Source organism: Bos indicus x Bos taurus, chromosome 16 (genome assembly GCF_003369695.1).
Source record: "Bos indicus x Bos taurus breed Angus x Brahman F1 hybrid chromosome 16, Bos_hybrid_MaternalHap_v2.0, whole genome shotgun sequence".
NCBI lineage: Eukaryota > Metazoa > Chordata > Mammalia > Artiodactyla > Bovidae > Bos > Bos indicus x Bos taurus.
Window position 1 is genome coordinate 28,626,550 of NC_040091.1, and position 22,869 is coordinate 28,649,418.

At 35.8% G+C, this 22,869-nt stretch overlaps 1 protein-coding gene across 2 annotated transcripts in view; it reads right to left on the bottom strand.

Moving 5' to 3' along the window:
* Window positions 1-22,869, bottom strand: part of LIN9 (lin-9 DREAM MuvB core complex component) — an 85,332-nt gene that overhangs the window by 56,626 nt on the left and 5,837 nt on the right. The window contains exons 2-6 of one of the 2 annotated variants that reach the window (XM_027564615.1): window positions 18,212-18,244; window positions 16,558-16,652; window positions 14,992-15,096; window positions 4,706-4,839; window positions 3,307-3,432 (exon numbers count right to left, since the gene is read on the bottom strand). In XM_027564615.1, the coding sequence (XP_027420416.1) occupies window positions 3,307-3,432; window positions 4,706-4,839; window positions 14,992-15,096; window positions 16,558-16,652; window positions 18,212-18,244 (493 nt within the window). The remainder of the gene's footprint in view (window positions 1-3,306; window positions 3,433-4,705; window positions 4,840-14,991; window positions 15,097-16,557; window positions 16,653-18,211; window positions 18,245-22,869) is intronic. The other variant, XM_027564616.1, reaches the window with a different exon arrangement.

Consider the following 22,869-nt stretch of genomic DNA (forward strand, 5'->3'; position numbering starts at 1 on the left):
ACCATAGCTTTGACTAGATGAACCTTTGTTGGCAAAGTAATGTCTCTGCTTTTTAATATGCTGTCTAGGTTGGTCATAATTTTCCTTCCAAGGAGTAAGCGTCTTTTAATTTTATGGCTGGAATCACCATCTGCAGTGATTTTGGAGCCTAAAAAAATAAAGTCAGCCACTGTTTCCACTGTTTCCCCATCTATTTACCATGAAGTGATGGGACCAGATGCCATGATCTTAATTTTCTGAATGTTGAGCTTTAAGCCAAACTTTTCACTCTCGTCTTTCACTTTCATCAAGAGGCTCTTTAGTTCTTCACTTTCTGCCATAAGGGCGGTGTCAAATGCATATCTGAGGTTATTGATATTTCTCCCGGCAATCCTGATTCCAGCTTGTGTTTCTTCCAGCCCAGCGATTCTCATGATGTACTCTGCATAGAAGTTAAATAAGCAGGTGACAAAATACAGCCTTGTCATACTCCTTTTCCTATTTGGAACCAGTCTGTTGTTCCATGTCTAGTTCTAACTGTTGCTTCTTGACCTGCATACAGGTTTCAGGTGGTCTGGTATTCCCATCTCTTTCAATATTTTCCATACTTTATTGTGAGCCACACAATCAGAGGCTTTGGCATAGTCAATAAAGCAGAAATAGATGTTTTTCTGGAACTCTCTTGCTTTTTCCATGATCCAGCGGATGTTGGCAATTTGATCTCTGGTTCCTCTGCCTTTTCTAAAACCAGCTTGAATATCTGGAAGTTCACGGTTCACGTATGGCTGAAGCCTGGCTTGGAGAATTTTGAGCATTACTTTACTAGTGTGTGAGATGACTGCAATTGTGCGGTAGTTTGAGCACTCTTTGGCATTGCCTTTCTTTGGGATTGGAATGAAAACTGACCTTTTCCAGTCCTGTGGCCACTGCTGAGTTTTGCAAATTTGCTGGCATACTGAGTGCAACACTTTCACAGCATCATCTTTCAGGATTTGAAATAGTTCAACTGGAATTCCATCGCCTCCACTAGCTTTGTCCGTAGTGATGCTTTCTAAGGCCCACTTAACTTCACATTCCAGGATGTCTGGCTCTAGGTCAGTGATCACACCATCATGATTATCTGGGTCATGAAGATCTTTTTTGTACATTTCTTCTGTGTATTCTTGCCACATCTTCTTAATATCTTCTGCTTCTGTTAGATCCATACCATTTCTGTCCTTTATTGTGCCCATTTTTGCATGAAATGCTCCCTTGGTATCTCTAATTTTCTTGAAGAGATCTCTAGTCTTTCCCATTCTGTTGTTTTCCTCTATTTCTTTGCATTGATCGCTGAGGAAGGCTTTTTTATCTCTCCTTGCTATTCTTTGGAACTCTGCATTCAGATGCTTATATCTTTCCTTTTCTCCTTTGCTTTTTTGCTTCTCTTCTTTTCACAGCTATTTGTAAGGCCTCCCCAGTCAGCCATTTTGCTTTTTTGCATTTCTTTTCCATGGGGATGGTCTTGATCCCTGTCTTCTGTACAATGTCATGAACCTCCGTCCATAGTTCATCAGGCACTCTATCTATCAGATCTAGTCCCTTAAATCTATTTCTCACTTCCACCGTATAATCATAAGGGATTTGATTTAGGTCATAACTGAATAGTCTAGTGGTTTTCCCCACTTTGTTCAATTTAAGTCTGAATTTGGCAATAAGGAGTTCATGATCTGAGCCACAGTCAGCTCCTGGTCTTGTTTTTGCTGACTGTATAGAGCGTCTCCATCTTTGGCTGCAAAGAATATAATCAATCTGATTTCAGTGTTGGCCTTCTGATGATGTCCATGTGTAGAGTCTTCTCTTGTGCTGTTGGAAGAGGGTGTTTGCTATGACCAGTGCATTCTCTTGGCAAAACTCTATTAGCCTTTGCCCGGCTTCATTCCGTATTCCAAGGCCAAATTTGCCTGTTATTCCAGGTGTTTCTTGACTTCCTACTTTTGCATTCCAGTCCCCTATAATGAAAAGGACATCTTTTTCGGGTGTTAGTTCTAAAAGGTCTTGTAGGTCTTCACAGACCTGTTCAACTTCAGCTTCTTCAGTGTTACTGGTTGGGGCATAGACTTGGATTACTGTGATACTGAATGGTTTGCCTTGGAAACGAACAGAGATCATTCTGTCATTTTTGAGATTGCATCCAAGTACTGCATTTCTGACTCTTTCGTTGACTATGATGGCTACTCCATTTCTTCTAAGGGATTCCTGCCCTGAGTAGTAGATATAATGGTCATCCGAATTAAATTCACCCATTCCAGTCCATTTTAGTTCACTGATTCCTAGAATGTCGACGTTCACTCTTGCCATCTCCTATTTCACCACTTCCAATTTGCCTTGATTCATGGACCTAACATTCCAGGTTCCTATGCAATATTGCTCTTTACAGCATCAGACCTTGCTTCTATCACCAGTCGCATCCACAACTGGGTGTTGTTTTTGCTTTGGCTCCATCCCTTCATTCAGAGAAGGCAATGGCACCCCAATCCAGTACTCTTGCCTGGAAAATCCTATGGATGGAAGAGCCTGGTAGGCTGCAGGCCATGGGGTCGCTAAGAGTCGGACACGACTAAGTGACTTCACTTTCACTTTTCACTTTCATGCATTGAAGAAGGAAATGGCAACCCACTCCAGTGTTCTTCCCTGGAGAATCCCAAGGATGGGGGAGCCTGGTGGGCTGCCGTCTCTGGGGTCGCACAGAGTCGGATACGACTGAAGTGACTTAGCAGCAGCATCCCTTCATTCTTTCTGGAGTTATTTCTCCACTGATCTCCAGTAGTGTATTGGGTACCTACTGACCTGGGGAGTTCATCTTTTAGTGTCCTTTTTGCCTTTTCATACTAATCAGAACATGGGGTTCTCAAGGCAAGAATACTGACGTGGTTTGCTATTCCCTTCTCCAGTGGACCACATTCTGTCAGACCTCTCCACCATGACCTGTCCGTCTTGGGTGGCCCCACACAGCATGGCTTAGTTTCATTGAGTGAGACAAGGCTGTGGTCCATGTGATCAGACTGGCTAGTTTTCTGTGATTGTGATTTCAGTCTGTCTGCCCTCTGATGCCCTCTCTCAGCAACTACCATGTTACTTGGGTTTCTCTTAGTGGGGCACAGCTAATATAAAAAAATTATGTTCAAGGCCTGTGATCTGAAGAAAAATGAAATTGTGTATTTAATTACAAGTTGCCTAAGTATAAAAAGCATCTACATTAACGCTGGTCAATACAATATATTTAACATATAACTACTCTGGAAAGTTATGTTTTGGTACTAGTCTTTTAAACAAAAACATTATTTTTACCTCCGTGGTTTCCCCATAAGCCTCCTGATTTTTCCCCATTCCACTCTTGTTAATTTTCTCGTTTTCAAATTAGGAAAAGATTCCTTTAGACACACACAGAAGTCATTATCACCTTCAAAAAGTGGTCTGTAAAAGAGAAATTGTATTTTAAGTTAATATACAGCTTGAGACATAAAATTCAAAATATGCATTCCAATTTTGAACATCAATCAATCCCAAGACACCAAACTTTCACTTCTACCCAAAATATATACAAAATGGGCACAAATTCCAAGTGCTAAAATTAAATTAAATTGTTTACATTTATAAAACAAATAATGTGTAAAAGTTACTCAAGAGGTACTGTCTGTGCTTGAGATTCCAGGAGATACTGATTTTCATTAAATCTCCTATAGGAGTCTATCCTTTGGAAAGCTATTTTAGCACTCATTGTATCTGGTGAGGATAAAGAATGTAAACTACAAAGTATCTTTGTCCCAAAGATAATAAATATCATCACCAAGTAGTTCTCTTTGATATTAAATTAGTTTTAGGAAACTAGGGGACTCTAAAGAATTAGATTGGTTCTTTAGGAAATGCAGAACACAGATTATACTAGGACACCCTGAGAGCTCTCTTAATTAAGATAACGAAAAAATCTGTGGACAAAAATAAAACAATTTTATTGATGAGTTTGGGAAACGAGGAACCAGTCTTAGTAATGACACATGAATGTCTTGGGCTTAAATATCAATGTTCATGAGGTTAACAAGGTTTAGAGTAGGCAACTGGTAACAACAGAGAAAGGAAATAAAGATAAGTAGCCAGCAAAGCAAGTACCACTGATAAGCATGGGTTAGATAAGAATAGATTGCAGTGGATGAGAAATCAGAATCTTTCTTCAATGAATTCTGTTGCTGAATAATTGCATTTCACCCAAATCTCTTACTATGCTCTACTTAAACACTTACATATAACAAAAAAGTGCATGAATATCATCCCCTAAATAGAAAGACTCTTAAAAATCTTCCTGAATCACTTTTACCATTCATAACTGTTTCTCTACTACTATACTAGCATTTAAAATCTTAAAATTTATAAAACAAGTCCCATTCACTGCAAATAATGGTGCTTTGTTTTCAGGGTATCTCCACTGCATAGTCTTTGTAAATTATAATATAGAAATTATACTGTCATTTGATTTTTCACAAAAACTTATAACAACTTCTTCCCCAAAAGAGAGGAAGCAAGAAAAGCATGAAAAACAGAAACAGATCAAACTAGAATGAGGAATAGGAAAAGAAATTCAGGAAAAAAACAGAATCAAAATAGACCTCTAGAAAAAGTTGAGGCTTTTAACATGTGAAAACCTTAAACTTCTGATTCAAATGATATTCATGATATGAGCCGTGATACATACTTATCTATATTTGAGTAGAACCACTCATATATGCACCATTTATGTGCTTTGGGAAGCTTGAGTAAGTTACGTAATCGAAAACCAATCTTCTGTGAGGCCTTCTTATCTGGTGTTGACATTGTTGCTGTAAATTTCTATACAATAAAAAAGAGAGATTAATTACAGTCCCATTAAGTAAAAGTGAACATCCATAATACTGACTACATTTGTAAAAAGGTAAAGATTATGGTTAAGTACTCAAAAAGATTCAACAATATACAAAATAAATTTGTTATTATTTAACAAATACACATTCTAATTATTTCTTACAAAGTTAAAGCCTCCAGTTTCATAACAAATTTTGACAAGGAGGGTGAAAATATTTGCCGCCACCATGTTTGCTCTACAGTACAATTTCAATTTAGGTATGTAGGAAGAAGATATTTAGGACACTATTTCTGCAGTTCTTGGCCTACAAGTAAGGACTCTGATACAATTGTGAGCAAGATCAAGAGAAAGAACATGTAGAAAATATCACTAATTTATATGAATTTTAAAAATGCTGGGAAAGATGTTTTATATTCATGGATTGGAAGAATATTGTTAAAATGTCTATAATACCCAAAGCAATCTACAGATTCAATGCAATCTTTATTAAAATTTCAATGGCATTTTTCACAGAAATAGAATAAGCAATCCAAAAACTGTTATGAAACCACAAAAAAACCCTGAATAAGCCAAAGTAATCTTGAGAAAAAAGGACAAAGCCAGAGGCATCACACTCCCTAATCTAATAATATAGATTATAAACTATATTACAAAGCTATAGTAATCAAAATGTGATATGACTAGCATAAAAACAGATAGGTTAGGCCAATGGAACAGAACTGAGCCCAGAAATAAATGCATGCAAATATGGTCAATTGATATTTCACAAGGTAACCAAGAATACTCAATTGGGGAAAAGATAGTCTCTTTGATAAATGGCGTTGGAAATGGTTTTCACAAGCAAAAGAATAAAACTGGCTACCTGTCTTACATCACAAAAATAAACAGATTAAAGCCTTATATGTAAATATAAGACCTGAAACTATAAAATTCCTAGAAGAAAATATAGGGGAAAATCTTGACATTGGTCTTGGTGATAATTTTTTTTGGAGATGACACCAAAAGCACAGACAACAGAAGCAACAGTCAATAAGTGGGACTACATCAAACTGAAAAGCTCCTGCACCTCAAAGAAACAATCAACAAAATGAAAAGGCAGGCTACAGAATGGGAGAAAATATTTCCAAATCATATATCTGACAAGAGGTTAACACCCAAAATATATAAGGAACTCATACAACGCCATGACAAAAAGACAATCTGATTTAAAAATGGGCAGAGGAGTTGAATGGACCTTTTTCCAAAGATGATACACAAATGGCAAAAAGGTACATGAAAAGGTGCTCAACATTACTATTAAGGGAAGCCACAGTAAGGTATTACCTCACATCTGTAAGAATGACTGTTATCAAAAACGCAAGAAATAACAATGTTGGAGAGAGTGTGAAAAAAGAGAACCCTTGTAAACTGCTGGTGGAAATGTAAATTGGTGTGGCCAGAAGGCAAAACAGTATGGAGGTTGCTCAGGAAATTAAAAATAGATGTACCACATAATCCAGCAATTCTAATTCTGGGTGTTTATCCAAAGGAAATGAACTCACTATCTCCAAAAGATACATGCACCCCCAAGTTCACTGGAGAATTATTTACAATAGCCAAGACATGGAAACAACTGCTGCATACACTGATAAATGAACAAAGAAAATGTGGTATATATGCAGATGGAATATTATTCAGTCATTAAAAAGAAGGAAATTTTTCCATTTGTGACAATGTGGATAGGCCTTGAGGACATCATGCTAAGTGAAATAAGTCAGAGAAAGATAAACAGCATTTACTTTTACTTATATGTGTAACTTAAAAAAAACACTCCTCTGCCCTCAAAAAACCCAAACTCAACAGAGAACAGATACAAAGAACAGACTAGTGGTTGCCAGAGACAGGGTAGGGGGACAGATGAAATGGATAAAAAATGGTCAAAGGATACAAACTTCCAGTTATAAAATAAGTAAGTTATGGGTATGTAATGTACAGCATGGTGACTATATCATACTATTTATCTGAAAGTTGCTAAAAGAATAAATTTTTAAAGTTCTCATCACAAGAAAAAAAAATTGTAACTATGGGGATGGATGTTAACTAGACTAGACTTACTATGATGATCATTTCACAATATACACAAATAGTAAAATGATCATATTGTATACCTAAAGGTAATATATCAATTATATTTCATTTTTAAAAAAGCTTAAAAAACATCATCAGAACATCAAAAAAATACAACACAACCAAGTGAAATTCATGTCAAGAATACAAGAAAGGGCCAGTATTAGAAAACTATTACTGTAATGTGCCATTATTAATAAATGAAATAATGAAAATCATATGATCACTTCCACTGATGCTAAAACACTTGATAAAATCCAATATCTACTAAAAAAAACTCTTAATGGAATAAAAATAGACAAAATGACTAAAAAAACACAATATGCCAAGTGATACAGCTAAAGCAGTACCTGAAAGAAAAATTTAATTCATTGGATAAATGCTTGTACTAGAATAAAAGAAAAATTTCAAATATAACTTATCCTTCCACCATAAGAAATTAGAAAAAAAAAAAAAAAAGAACAAAGAAAACTCAAAGCAAGTAGAGGAAGAAAATAATAAAAAATCAGAGCAAAAATAATAGAAATAAAAAACAGAAAACCAAAAGAAGAAAAATCAATACAATCAAAAATTATTTGAAGAAAATAATCAACAAAATTAATAAACCTTTAGTTATACTGACCAAGAAAATAAAAATAGATGAATACTTTCTTAACCTTCAAAACACATTTCTTGGGCTTCCCTGGTGGCTCAGTGGTAAAGAATCCACCTTCCAATTCAGGACATGTGAGTTCGATCCCTGATCTGGGAAGACCCCACATGCCACCAGAGCAAATAAACCCACGTGCCACAACTATTGAGCCTGTGCTCCAGAGCCCAGGAATCACAACTACTGAGCTCACGTGCCACAATTACCGATGCTCATGCGCACTCGAGACCGTGCTCCACAACAAAAGCGACCGCAAAGAGAAGCTTGTGCATGGCAACTAGAGAGTAGCCCCTGCTCTCCACAACTAAAGAAAAGCCCATGCATCAAGGAAGATCTAGCACAGCCAAAAATAAATAAATAACACATTTCTCCCCAATCCAATCCAAAAGTCAGGATCATATTCAACGTTAAAATTGTGAACATTTCTCATTAAAGTGAGGACTATGATAAAGATGTTGATTATACTATTTTTGACATTGGTTTGATGGTGGAATTAGCCAATTGAAGAAAAAGAATAAAACTGTAAATCTGCAGGTGACATGACTTCCCCAGAAAACTCAAAAAATCAACTATAAGAATTTAATAAAGCAGAAGAAAACAAGCTGTTATCCAAAATTCTCTATTTTTAAAAGATATTATCTTCTCTCTATATAAATGAAAACAGATTAGACAATAAAACAAGAAATACATTATTTATTACAGCAAAAATGGTGAGAACAAAGTATTAAACACCTAGGAATACACTTAAGAAATGTGCAAGATTGACATGCAAAAGAAATTTAAAGTCTGGAATCAAGATTGCCAGGAGAAATATCAACAACCTCATACTGGCAGATGACACCAACCTAATGGCAGAAGGCGAAGAGGAACTAAAGAGCCTCTTGATGAAGATGAAAGAGGAGAGTGGAAAAAGTTGGTTTAAAAACCAAATATTCAAAAAACCAAGATCATGGCATCCAGTTCCATTATTTCATGGCAAACAGATGGGGAAAAAATGGAAACAGTAGCAGATTTTATTTTCTAAAGCTCCAAAATCACTGTGGATGGTGACTGTAGCCATCAAGTTAAAAGACGCTTGCTCCTTGGAAGAAAAGCTATGACCAACCTAAACAGTGTATTAAAAAGCAGAGATGTTACTTTGCCAACAAAGGTCTGTCTAGTCAAAGCTATGGTTTTTCCAGTAGTCATGTATGGATGTAAGAATTGGACTATAAAGAGCTGAGTGCTGAAGAACTGTTGTTTTTGAACTGTGATGTTGGAGAAGACTCTTGAGAATCCCTTGGACTGTAAGATCAAACCAGTCAATCTGAAAGGAAATCAGTACTGAATATTCATTGGAAGGACTGATGCTAAAGCTGAAACTCCAATACTTCGGCTGCCTGATGTGAAAAACTGACTCCTTGGAAAAGACCCTGATGCTGGGAAAGACTGAAGGCAGGAGAGGCGAAAGGGGCAACAGAGGATGAGATGGTTGGATGGCATCACTGATTCAATGGACATGAGTTTGAGCAGACTCTGGGAGACAGAGAAGGACACGAAGCCAGTATGCTGCAGTGCACAGAGTCGAACATGACCTAGCAACTAAACGACAACAAAAAAGGGGCAAAAAAGCTTGAATAAGTGGAACTACAACCAGTTCTTGGATGGGTAGTCCCAATGTTACATGTCATATTCCCCAAATAATTTATAATATTACTGCAATATCAATGAAAATCCCAACAGACTCTTTTTCCTAGTCAAGTTGATTCTAAAGTTCATAAGGAAAAATAAATGTGAAAGAATATTCAGGAAAATCTTAATGCTATATCAGAGGCTAAAACACAATATAAAGTCACATTAAAATAATTTGATACTAGCACATAGAGAGATATACTAGATATAAAGAGATAGGAAGTCTAGAAATAAACCCAAATATATACAGAATTTAGCTTGTCATGCAGTAGCATTATAAACCAATGTAAAAAAGATGGATTATTCAGTAAATGTTACCAGGACAACTAAACAGTCCTCTGGAAAAAAAATCTGGTTGCAGTCTTACCTCATTCCTTACTCCAAAATAAATTTCAGACAGTTAAAGATTTAAACTTTTTTTTTTTTTTTAATGAAATAAGAAATAGAGAATTCTAAAGCTATAAATTTTAGACTAGGGAAGGTTTTTCTGATTATACAATCAAAAACTCATTAAAAGGAAACAGGTATATTTGACCTATAGAATCTTTTTCAGTCCTCTATGGTGAAAAATACAGAAACAAAGCAAAAGACACACTATTACACAAACTCTGAAAAAAATTATAATATAAATAGCCAAAGGACTAATATTCTTAATATATACAAAGTTGTTACAAATTAATCAGAAATGACCAATAATTCAATTTTTAAAAATGGGAGAAGGACTTCCCTGCTGTTACAGTGGATAAGAATCCACCTGCTAATGTAGGGGACACAGGTTTGATCCCTGGTCCAGGAAGATTCCAGATGTTGTGGAGCAACTAAGCCCATGAGCTACAGCTACTGAGTCCACACTCTAGAGCCTGTGTTCTGCAACAACAGAAGCCACTGCAATGAGAAGCCCACACACTACAACAAAGAGTAGGCCCTGCTTGCTGCAACTAGAGAAAGCCAATGTGCAGCAACAAAGACCTAACACAGACAAACATAAGTAAATAAATAAATAAAACTTAAAAATTAAAAAAAAATAGGAGAAAGTTTAGAACATAGGAAAGAAAGTTTATAAATGTATATGAAAAGTATCTCACCATCACTCATAGATGACATACCAACTAAAACAAATGGGATGCTGTTATGAGATTAGCAAAAATCTAGCTGTTTGGTTATACTGGGTTGACAAGCATTAGATAAAATAGGCACTGTGATATATTATTGGCTGAAAGTATAAGCCAGTATAATTTCTTTGGAGAATAATCTGGCACTACTTTAAAAACTTTAAATGTGCATATCCTGTGATCCAGCAATTCCACATTTTAGGCATCTGTCCTAGAAAACACTTGCAAATTTATAAAAACATGCTTGGGATGTTCACCACAGCATTGTGTGTAATAGTGAAAACTCAGAAACCACTTGAACGCCCATAAATAGAGAATTTATAAATAAATTATGGTATAAGGTTGAATACTACAAAACAGCAAAAAGAAATGAAACACCGAAGCCTGTCTAAATCAGTCAGCACAGCCAGATCTCAAAAACAAAAACAAATAATAATTTGGTTATTATTTATGCTAAATGACTCATGACATATAATTTTTTTTTACATTAACAAGTCAACTTTCTAAGTACCATGTGGTATCCTGAATTGGATTCTGGGTCAGAAAAAGGACATTAATGGAAAAACAGAAAAAATCCAAATAAAGTCTGTTGTTTAATAGTATTATACCAGTGTTAATTTCTTAGTTTTGACAAACCGTGGTTGTATAAGATGTTAACATTAGGGAAAGCTGGATGAAGGGCATATGGGATGCCTTTGATTCCACTGCAGGGGGCATAGTTCAATCCCTGGTCAGGGAACTAAGGTCTCTACAAGCCACAGGACAAAATAAAAACAAAAAAACAGACTTTTGAGTGAAAAAATAAATTACAGAATGATGACTGATACAATATCATGAAAATACTACTATAAATGTAATTTTTAAACTACATACACAAAACAATACTATATATTTTCTGTGAAAACATATAGAAAGGTTTAGAAGTATTAAAGAGGTCTAAAATTGGTTGGTTATCAATGGAAGAGGGAAGCAGATCTGAAGGGTAGATGAAGGTTAAAATTAACTTATTTTTAAATATAAAACTTTATTTTGGAATGACTGTAGATTTATAGAAAAGTTGCAAAGACAGTACAGAGTTCCCATATGCCCTTCATCCAGCATTCCCTAATGTTAACATCTTATACAACCACGGTTTGTCAAAACTAAGAAATTAACACTGGTATAATACTATTAAACAACAGACTTTATTTGGATTTTTTCTGTTTTTCCATTAATGTCCTTTTTCTGGCCCAGAATCCAATTCAGGATACCACATGGTACTTAGAAAGTTGACTTGTTAATGTAAAAAAAAATTATATGTCATGAGTCATTTAGCATAAATAATAACCAAATTATTATAAAATATTACTATCAGAAAGAGTGCTATTCTTATTTCTATTGAGTTATTGATGCAGATTTTAAAATAGGGTATTGGTGGCTCATTGGACATAAAACTGTATTGAAGATCCCTCTGTTGAGTATGAAGAAATACAGTCAATTTGTTAGTGGAAATATGTTATTCCAACTTTTAAAAATAGATTATTAGGTAGTATCTTCCAAAGTTTAAGTGTAAATACCCTTGCAGCAATTATACTTCTAAGGGTTTATTCAATAAATGGAAAATGGAGAGTGACTACTACTGCTTTTTCTTTTTTTGATGATGAAAATGTCTTAAAATTGGCTGTGGTAACTGTTGCACACATCTATGCATATATTTAAAGCATACTGAATTGTCTGCTTTCTTAATTACATCTCAGTAAAGCTACAACAAAAAAAGAAAGGCTCCTAAGACAGGCTGTCTGCCATTCAGTATCAGCTTTCACTTCCCGGCTTTATGATCTTGAACAAGATAACTTCTCTGTGTCTGCTTTCTCATCTGAAAAATGTGAAATAAGTAACCTAACTCATGGGGAATTTGAAGATTAAATCAAAATATTACATACGAAGTGCTTAGAACAGGATCTGGAACATACTAAGGACTCAGTAAATTTGGATTTTTGTAATTTTTCAGCTCTGAGTGGTGCTCTTTAAACAAAAAGAATACAACAGATTAGAGGCTATGACTAGGAGGGTAAGAAAATAAGACATATCATATAAATGAAGACTGAATGAACTAGGCATGTAAGACTAGAAAAAAGAAAACTCAGAGGATATAACATTTTTTCACATATTCGAATAAGTCTCATATCATATCTGTCCTATGTTATATTTGAAAGGTCTTTGTAAAACAGTCCCAGAAGGAATGAAATGTGCCTGGGGAGGAGGGCTTTGGGCAGACTTGTGGGAGGCTGGTTTCACAGTCACAAAGACCAGAGTTCTCTGTATGTTTGAAAGTTTTCCTAATAAATAGCTGAAGAGACATTAAAAAAAATTTTTTTTAACTCCCTATGTTTGGAAATTTTTAAAAAATCTAAATAGAATTAAAGCATCCAACTTATCGTAATAATACAGCTCTTCCAAGGTCAACACAAGGGACTTCCCTGGCAGTCCAGTTGAGGCAGGAGGTAGATGGGGCTCCTGCCCAGGGTAAAGCAATAGGAGATTCATTCCCTGTGGACTGAAACTCCAAGACAAGAATAGCAGAACAATTAAGAGAGGACACTGGACCCTGCCCAGACCACATATTTCTCATTCTTGAAGTCAGGAGATCTCCCTGACCACATATGTGCAGAAAGGCTCCTTGGAGGTCAAAGCAGAGTGGTGCTAACTGATACTCTACCCATATGTCTCTTTGGTAGAATCCGTCTTGGCTAAGAGATATGTGCGCACACTCAGGAGAATCCTGAAATATACTAAATATGGACTCTGAACCAGGCAAATCAAAATGATTGGCCAAAGGAAGACAGGAAGAAAAGCCAATAAGTGATTCAAACTGCTGTGAGGGGATGACGCTCTCTCTCTGAGTCTGGCCATGTGTCTTCCACTGTACTTTTTTATCCTCCTATTTAACACTTGTTTCACTATTTTCCATCTTTGTTGGAATCCTTTTTCTGCAAAGCTGAATGGCCAGGGCCCTTGTCACTGACCACTGGTCTAGTGCTCAGTATTCAGTGCTCTCACCAGTGCTACCCAGCCTCAATTTCTGGCTAAGAAACCAAAGCCTCACTTCAAGCTGCTGCAGGCTGAGGCCACCCAAGATCACAGTGGTTAAGACTCTGAGCTTCCAATGCAGGGGCGTGGATTTAATCCCTGGTCAGAGAACTAAGATCCCACATGCCACACAGTGGCCAAAAAATTTTTTAAATGAATAAAAACCAAAGTCACTACAAAAATAGTTGTTGACTATTCTTTTTTGTTGTTGTTATAAGCCTTTTATTTCAAAACTATACATAGTGCATAGTTTTGATAAAAAATAAAAATAACTCTTAACAAGGTAAAAAGCAGGAAGAATTCTGATGTATTATAAAGGTTAAAACCCACAGCAATGTCCATAATAATACTAATAAGAACTAGATGGCAGGGTGGAAAAGAAGTTAAACTATATTATTTTATTCTCAAGGCCACTGATTATTGTCCCTGCTATTTATATGGAATTGTCTAGATGATAAAGAAACAGTATCTTTTCCCCCCAAAATAATAGTTCCTGAAAAGTTGTTGACTATTCTTACATTCATTCAACCTGTACCAACATCTACTGAGCCAAGCTATGCATGTTGTGTATTAGTTTCAATTGGTTCAAATTTTTAAGTTGAAATTTAGATGTTTATGCACACTTATCCTTGATGTTAAAAAAATTAATAATTTTTGTTCATTTTATAGATAACAATATATTTTACTATTTGAAATGACCATAAAGGTATGTAAAAGCTCTTTGGATTTTTTTTGGTAGGGCGTATTGCTGGTAATACTTCTAATTTATTTGATGCCAAATCTTTGGTTAAGAAAATTACCTCTACTATAATATATCCTACTAGAAAATTTTAAAACGCTTTTGAAAAAAAATGAAAGTAGGGAATAACTTTATCAAAAATTTTAAGTTTCATAGAAGAAAATTACTTTATTTTTAAAGTTAATACTTCCTTTTCTAATTTTCACTCATTCCTTTGATTCTTATATGTCTACTATCACTTCTAAAAAAAAAAGACATCAAAACTGAAAAAGGAAATACGATTTTTCACTATACATTTTCCTCTTCTGGGTAAAGTAAGTCTTCAACGTACTTCCCTTAGTGATAAACTGATTTTTCCCCTCTGAATTCCATGCAAATGCCAAGCTGATTCCAATTTGCCAAATTCATTTGTTTAATGTCCACTATCTCCATGCTTAAAAAGAGTGTTACATGGTGGTCCAGTGGTTAGGATTCTGCACTTCCACTACAGGAGGCACAGGTTAGATCCTTGGCCAGGGAACTAAGATCCTGCATATTGTGGGGCAGTGCCCCCTGCTCCCCAAAACAGAAGAGTGTGCATTTGTAAGACTGAGGATTGGCTTTCTACTCTGGTTTAAGTTCATGAATAAAATAATGCCCCTTTTCAGGTAACTAAAACAGAGCTGAGCTGAAGTAATGATTTAAAGAAAAGAACTTGTCACTCAAAATGTGGTAGAATGATAAATACAAATTTTATTATGCTGAATGATTGCTCATTTCCTTTCAATGAAACAAAATTTTAGCACACACATACCTGTGGAACCATTGCTACCCTCTGGTTTCTTTTAGGTGACCTTGTATTTATTTGTCTGTCATCTTCATCAGAAAAGAGCCGACTTCGTTTTGAGTTTCTGAAAGGCTATGATACAAATTTTTTATTTAAAGAAAAGGCCAAACATATCTCATTTTTGTTCCAAAGCACAATTCTACACTTAGAAAATACAGCTAACTGAATTATCATCAGTACTGAAGAAGAAAGAAAATACAAAGCATACAAATAATCTTAGATTTTATAAAGTAGAAATATACATATTTATGTAACTTGTTTAAAAATGAAACACCCAGCTGATAATTAAAACTAGAACCCAAGTCTTCATATAGTATGCTAGTAGTCTTGAAATTAAGTTCCGGAAATTCCAGTTCTCATTATGTTGGTGCTTGGATTAATACCAACCAATTGGGTGTTTCACATGATGTGTCTCCTGTGTAGGACTGGGTGGGGACAAATTTACTAGACTTTGAGAGTACATTTACTCACTTTAGAGAGTAAATCTAAAGGTATATAATATTATACTAGATCTGTTATGAAAAATTGTTGACAAATTTCCATTTAATAAAAAGACGAGATAATAACAGACGCTTGATAAGTGCATATGAACTAAAAACTTTTAAGTATCCAAAATATATTACAAACTTAAGGATCTGTAATCTGAAAAAACTTACAGTCCATCCTAGGTTCAGAGCCTTTATTAATAGAAAAGAACACCAGAAATAATTTCCCAATAATACCCACACCCTTTTCAAATCCTTCTCTCATCATTCAAGACAGTTCCATGCCTACTTTGAACTGAAGCAGGGGCAGTGGAATAGCAACATATGGGAAGCATCCAACTGAAATGACACCAGAGGTATGGACCCTTGAAATTAAACCCACGGAGAGCCTTAAGAACGCATAGGCCTAACAGGAAGTCCCCCCTACCCTGCTTCCCTCCCCTGACCATGGGCCGAGAGGAAGAAGAAAATGATGACAACAGGGTTGATAAGAGTACGGCCAACTGTCCAGGCTACTGAGACAGCTACTGTCTAACCCAGCTCTGTGTTTCATGATTGACCCCTAAAATTTCCTGGGGCTAGGGGAGGAAGAAAGGCCCCCAAAATTGTTAGTTATGCCAATTATGTGCTTATCTCTACTTCCTAACTTAAATGCATTTACCCTTGACCTCCACAAGATTTTAATATCTTACCACTTATCTAGAAATCTTTTTGTAGGGTCCGGAGTCACATACATTTCTTTTTTTTTTTTTTTAATCTACTAAATCATTAAAAATCTATTAAAAGTAAGATTTTGGGTTGTTGAGTTTTTTTGGTTTGCCTATTTAAAGCAAGAATTACTTACAAATGCTTAATGATGAACAGATTATCACAGATTATTTATTTAGATATGACCAAATACTGTTCAATGACATTTAAAGAAACAAATGGTTGGAACTGGGGAAAAACCTTAGAAAAAGTTTTATAGTGCTATAAGAATGTGTACATGACAATAATACAGACAATTTAGCTATCATATTCTAAAGAGTAAGAAAAACTAATTCCTCACCATTTCCACAGCAGAGCCTGTATTCCTGCCTTTCCAAACAGGTGTTTTTTGTAAAGAACTGTACTTTTCATTCCATGTGTTAGATAAGCTTCCCTCTGTAATAAATAATTATTATTTATGATATTTAACTTTAGTTCAAAGGACTTTATACTATAAATATGGCCTTTTAATAACAGCAATATATCTGAAATATTTACCAATATGGAAAAAATATACTGCCCATAATAATTTTAGTTTATTACAAATGAAAAAAATCTCTTCTGTATTTTCTCATCAAACTTTGTAAATAATTTGACAAGCTGATTCTACTTGAAACTATTACATTTTCATATTAAAACATGTGTGGCTTATTTCATTTTGGTTTTCAATAATTCCTCTATTCTAATTTTCCAAAAACTGTCTCAGTACAGTCTGACTGAAAGCAGGCAAGGAAAAATGAGAAAAGTTTTAACTTTGAACTTAGAGCATATTTCTAAACGTTTTCTGCTTCAATGTGTAAAACCCTTGATATCCAAAAATGACATATGTGGTATTTTTTTCCCTTAATTCTGTGAAACATCTTCAGAGTTGAATTCAACCAGAAAAAAATCTGATCAACTGATTAAATACATTAAACATGAAAACTGTGAAATTAAAGAAGGTGAGTTTAATTTTTATAAAAATTTGTTTATTTACAGAGAGACAGAGAAAATTGAGATGAATATACATAGGATAGATGTTTCTATTTCCTTTTAATTACCTAATAGCATTTTCTAATTTTCCTATAAACATTTTATGCTCCTTGTATATATTTAAAAAGAGACACGGCTTTAATATTTGGAGAAAAAAATAGTGGAGTTGGTTTTCTTTCTTTTTTTTTTTAATTTATTTATTTTAACTAGAGGCTAATTACTTTACAATATTGTATTGGTTTTGCCATACATCAACGTGAATCCGCCACGGGTGTACCTGTGTTCTCGTTTTTCAGACATATATTTTAATAAGTACAAAAGAGATCAGATGGGGTTGATCCTTCTAGGCAAATAAATGAGGGTAATCCTGGACGATACATGTTCTTAAGCCAGAAGGACTTGATCTGGTACATCACCCATCCAAGGTACAACATGGTAGCTTTAAAAACTAAAAGTACTAATGAGCCTATGAGAAGATTTAGATTGGTTCCAAATGTAGAATCTTTGCTCAAGAGATAAAATTTCAAAATTATACTAAAAGGACTGGTCTAATCTACTCATACAAAGAAATAGCAAGACCAAGGAACAAGTCTAACTTTTTCTCAAAATAACGCTATCACTGTTTTATTTCAAGAGACCTGCATTATTACTTAGCTCACAAAATTCTTTAAAAATAAACCACCACTGAGCCAACTGGGAAGCCCTCAAAATACAGCTTAGCCCAGTTGTTAATACATTATTTAAATCCAGTAAGAACTGTTCAGAATGTTTAGTTACAAAGTACTTTAATCAATAATTCTAGAAGGAGAAAACCAAGGGCCAAATTCCCATATGAATTTAAAGTTATCATCAGTGAAAACCAATATTTAAAAGCTATAATGAATCGTAACTTAGAAAGAAAAGATAATACTATAACCAAATTAACTTAATGAATTAAATTCCTAGTTTATGCCATATCTAAAGAATCAAGCTCTGATTCTTACCTTTTAAACTGACAAGTGCTTTTGCTGAAGAGCCTGCAATGAAAACAAATCAGTATTACTTCATAATCAGAGTAAGAGAAAAAACTTGGTGATCCACTTAGTTTTAGTCATAGTTGAACATGCAATTAGAAATAACTAATAGACAGTTCAAGCTATTGACCAGAACTCAGACAACATATGGAAGAACTGGAGACATCTGGGAGTTCTGTTTGAAACTATGAGAACTGGTGAACTTTGAAAGCCAGAAAAACAGAAAGAGAGGAAAGAGGAGGAGTAGGGACAGAAGCAATTTTGGATCCTCAACCAAAAGTGTGCTGGTTTTGGAGAAGGAAAAGAGAAAGGGAACTGACATTTATTGAGGCAAAGATCAAAAGTGGTAATAGAGTTTTAGAAAAGAGAAAATGGAAATGATCCAGGGACTGTCACAGCAGTCTAGAATGGAAGTCTAGACTGCAAGTATGTATACTTAAAAGATACAAGTCTGACTAGGGCATTCTGAGAAGTCAAGAAGGACTAGCATAAAGCTGGAGGGATTCACTAACTAAAACAGTGTATAGCAGAACAACTCGGAAGCTCCTCCTCCATGTAGAAACTGAAGGATTAATAAAGGCCTTCAGGGGATTCTGTTGTAAGTACTCTCAAGCCCATATTGAGAAACACTGGACTAAAGGTTCTGGTGTAAATAAAGAATATAGGATATGTGGGTGAGGAACTGTAGGAGAACTGATAGGCAAAGAAGCTTTTATGAGAGAGCTAAGTCACTTCAGTCATGTCCAACTCTGTGTGATCCCATAGACGGCAGCCCACCAGGCTCCCCCATCCCTGGGATTCTCCAGGCAAGAACACTGGAGTGGGTTGCCATTTCCTTCTCCAATGCGTGAAAGTGAAAAGTCAAAGGGAAGTCGCTCAGTTGTATCCGACTCTTAGCAACCCCATGGACTGCAGCCCACCAGGCTCCTCCATCCATGGGATTTTCCAGGCAAGAGTACTGGAGTAGGGTGCTATTGCCTTCTCCTTTATGAGAGAGGGAGAGCACTAAATTGAAAATCTTGGAGTTGGATATGTATACTGCAAAGAAGATCAAGTCATCTGCAAAATAATAAAGTATGACCTCTCTCACTTATATGGGACATCTAGAAAAAATAAAAAAGGGGCTTCTCTGGTGGTCCAATGGTTAGAACTCTGCACTTTGACTGCTTGAGGGCCAGGGTTCAATCCCTGGTCAGGGAACTAAGATCCCACAATCCACCCAGCATGGCCAAAAATAGTAATAAAATGTTTTTAATAAAAAATTAAAAAAAACCCTACCAAACTGACAGATACAGAGAACAAATTGGCGGTTGTCAGAGGCAGGGGTGGAGGATAGGCAAAAATAGGTGAAGGGGGTCAGAAGGTACAAACTTCCAGTTACAAGATAAATAAGTTCTGGGGATATAATATATAGTATGGTAACTAAAGTTAACAATACTGTATTATATTTCTGAAAATTGCTAAAAGAGTAGATCTTAAAAGTCTTTATCACAAGAAAAAAATTATATCTGTGTGGTGATGGGTGTTAACTAAACTTACTGTGGAAATTCTTTTGCAATATATACAAATATCAAATCATTATACTCATATCTAAAACTAATACAAGGTTATATGTTAATTATATCTCAATAAAAGAAAGTAACAGGGAGGAAAAACCCTTCCTGTGGTCCAAAATAGACATTATTCATAGAATTATTAGTGAGCAAAATCTCCCTTTTTAAATTTAAAAAACTGTTTAGAACACCTTTTCTTTTACTATAGTCAAATTATTATTTCTTATCATTCCTCATTTTAAAATTTATTTTATTTTAGAATCAGCTATTTTTCATCTCAGTTACTGTGACATCCATTTATGCTTAAAAAATATATAATGTAAGACCAGGCAGTAGTGATGTCATTTGAAAGGTTAGACATTTACTTATATTGAGAAAAGGCAGGTTTCTACGTGGTTTGTTATAAATGTCTGTTGGTGACTGCAGCCATGAAATTAAAAGACGCTTACTCCTTGGAAGAGGGTGTTTGTTGTGACCAGTGCATTTTCTTGGCAAAACTCTATTAGCCTTTGCCCGGCTTCATTCCGTATTCCAAGGCCAAATTTGCCTGTTACCCCAGGTGTTTCTTGACTTCCTACTTTTGCATTCCAGTCCCCCATAATGAAAAGGATATCTTTTTTTGGGTGTTAGTTCTAAAAGGTCTTGTAGGTCTTCATGGAACCGTTCAACTTCAGCTTCTTCAGCATTACTGGTTGGGGCACAGACTTGGATTACTGTGATATTGAATGGTTTGCCTTGGAAACGAACAGAGATCATTCTGTCGTTTTTGAGATTGCATCCAAGTACTCTTTTAGACTCTTTTGTTGACCATGATGGCTACTCCATTTCTTCTGAGGGATTCCTGCCCACAGTAGTAGATATAATGGTCATCTGAGTTAAATTCACCCATTCCAGTCCATTTTAGTTCACTGATTCCTAGAATGTCGACATTCACTCTTGCCATCTCCTATTTCACCACTTTCAATTTGCCTTGATTCATGGACCTGACATTCCAGGTTCCTATGCAATATTGCTCTTTGCAGCACCAGACCTTGCTTCTATCACCAGTCACATCCACAACTGGGTATTGTTTTTGCTTTGGCTCCATCCCTTCATTCTTTCTGGAGTTATTTCTCCACTGATCTCCAGTAGCATATTGGGCACCTACTGACCTGGGGAGTTCATCTTTCAGTATACTGTTCAGTTCAGTAACAAAAACCCTCTTCCAACAACACAAGAGAAGACTCTACACATGGACATCACCAGATGGTCAACACCGAAATCAGATTGATTATATTCTTTGCAGCCAAAGATGGAGAAGCTCTATACAGTCAGCAAAAACAAGACCAGGAGCTGACTGTGGCTCAGATCATGAACTCCTTATTGCCAAATTCAGACTTACATTGAAGAAAGTAGGGAAAACCACTAGACCATTCAGGTATGACCTAAATCAAATCCCCTACGATTATACAGTGGAAGTGAGAAATAGATTTAAGGGCCTAGATCTGATAGATAAGAGTGCCTGATGAACTATGGAATGAAGTCCGTGACATTGTACAGGAGACAGGGATCAAGACCATCCCCATGGAAAAGAAATGCAAAAAAGCAAAATGGCTGACTGGGGAGGCCTTACAAATAGCTGTGAAAAGAAGAGAAGCGAAAAGCAAAGGAGCAAAGGAAAGATACAAGCATCTGAATGCAGAGTTTCAAAGAATAGCAAGAAGAGATAAGAAAGCCTTCCTTAGCGACCAATGCAAAGAAATAGAGGAAAACAATAGAATGGGAAAGACTAGAGATCTCTTTAAAAAAAAAATGAGATACCAAGGGTACATTTCATGCAAAGATGGGCTCGATAAAGGACAGAAATGGTATGGACCTAACAGAAGCAGAAGATAATGAGAAGAGGTGGCAAGAATACACAGAAGAACTGTACAAAAAAGATCTTCACAACCCAGATAATCATGATGGTGTGATCACTGACCTAGAGCCAGACATCCTGGAATGTGAAGTCAAGCGGGCCTTAGAAAGCATCACTACAAACAAAGCTAGTGGAGGTGATAGAATTCCAGTTGAGCTATTTCAAATCCTGAAAGATGATGCTGTGAAAGTGTTGCACTCAGTATGCCAGCAAATTTGCAAAACTCAGCAGTGGCCACAGGACTGGAAAAGGTCAGTTTTCATTCCAATCCCAAAGAAAGGCAATGCCAAAGAGTGCTCAAACTACCACACAATTGCACTCATCTCCCACGCTAGTAAAGTAATGCTCAAAATTCTCCAAGCCAGGCTTCAGCAATACGTGAACCGTGAACTTCCAGATGTTCAAGCTGGTTTTAGAAAAGGCAGAGGAAACAGAGATTAAATTGCCAACATCCGCTGGATCATGGAAAAAGCAAGAGAGTTCCAGAAAAACATCTATTTCTGCTTTGTTGACCATGCCAAGGCCTTTGACTGTGTGGATCACAATAAACTGTGGAAAATTCTGAAAGAGATGGGAATACCAGACCACCTGACCTGCCTCTTGAGAAATCTGTATGCAGGTCAGGAAGCAACAGATAGAACTGGACATGGAACAACAGACTGGTTCCAAATAGGAAAAGGAGTACGTCAAGGTTGTATATTGTCATACTGCTTATTTAACTTCTATGCAGAGTACATCATGAGAAATGCTGAACTGGAAGAAACACAAGCTGGAATCAAGGTTGCTGGGAGAAATATCAATAACCTCAGATATGCAGATGACACCACCCTTATGGCAGAAAGTGAAGAGGAACTCAAAAGCCTCTTGATGGAAGTGAAAGTGGAGAGTGAAAAAGTTGGCTTAAAGCTCAACATTTAGAAAACTAAGATCATGGCATCCAGTCCCATCACTTCATGGGAAATAGATGGGAAAATAGTGGAAACAGAGGCAGACTTTATTTTTTTGGGCTCCAAAATCACTGCAGATGGTGACTGCAGCCATGAAATTAAAAGACGCTTACTCAAAAAAATAAAAAAATAAATAAATAAATAAAAAATAAAAGACGCTTACTCCTTGGAAGGAAAGTTATGACCAACCTAGATAGCATATTCAAAAGCAGACATGTTATTTTGCCAACA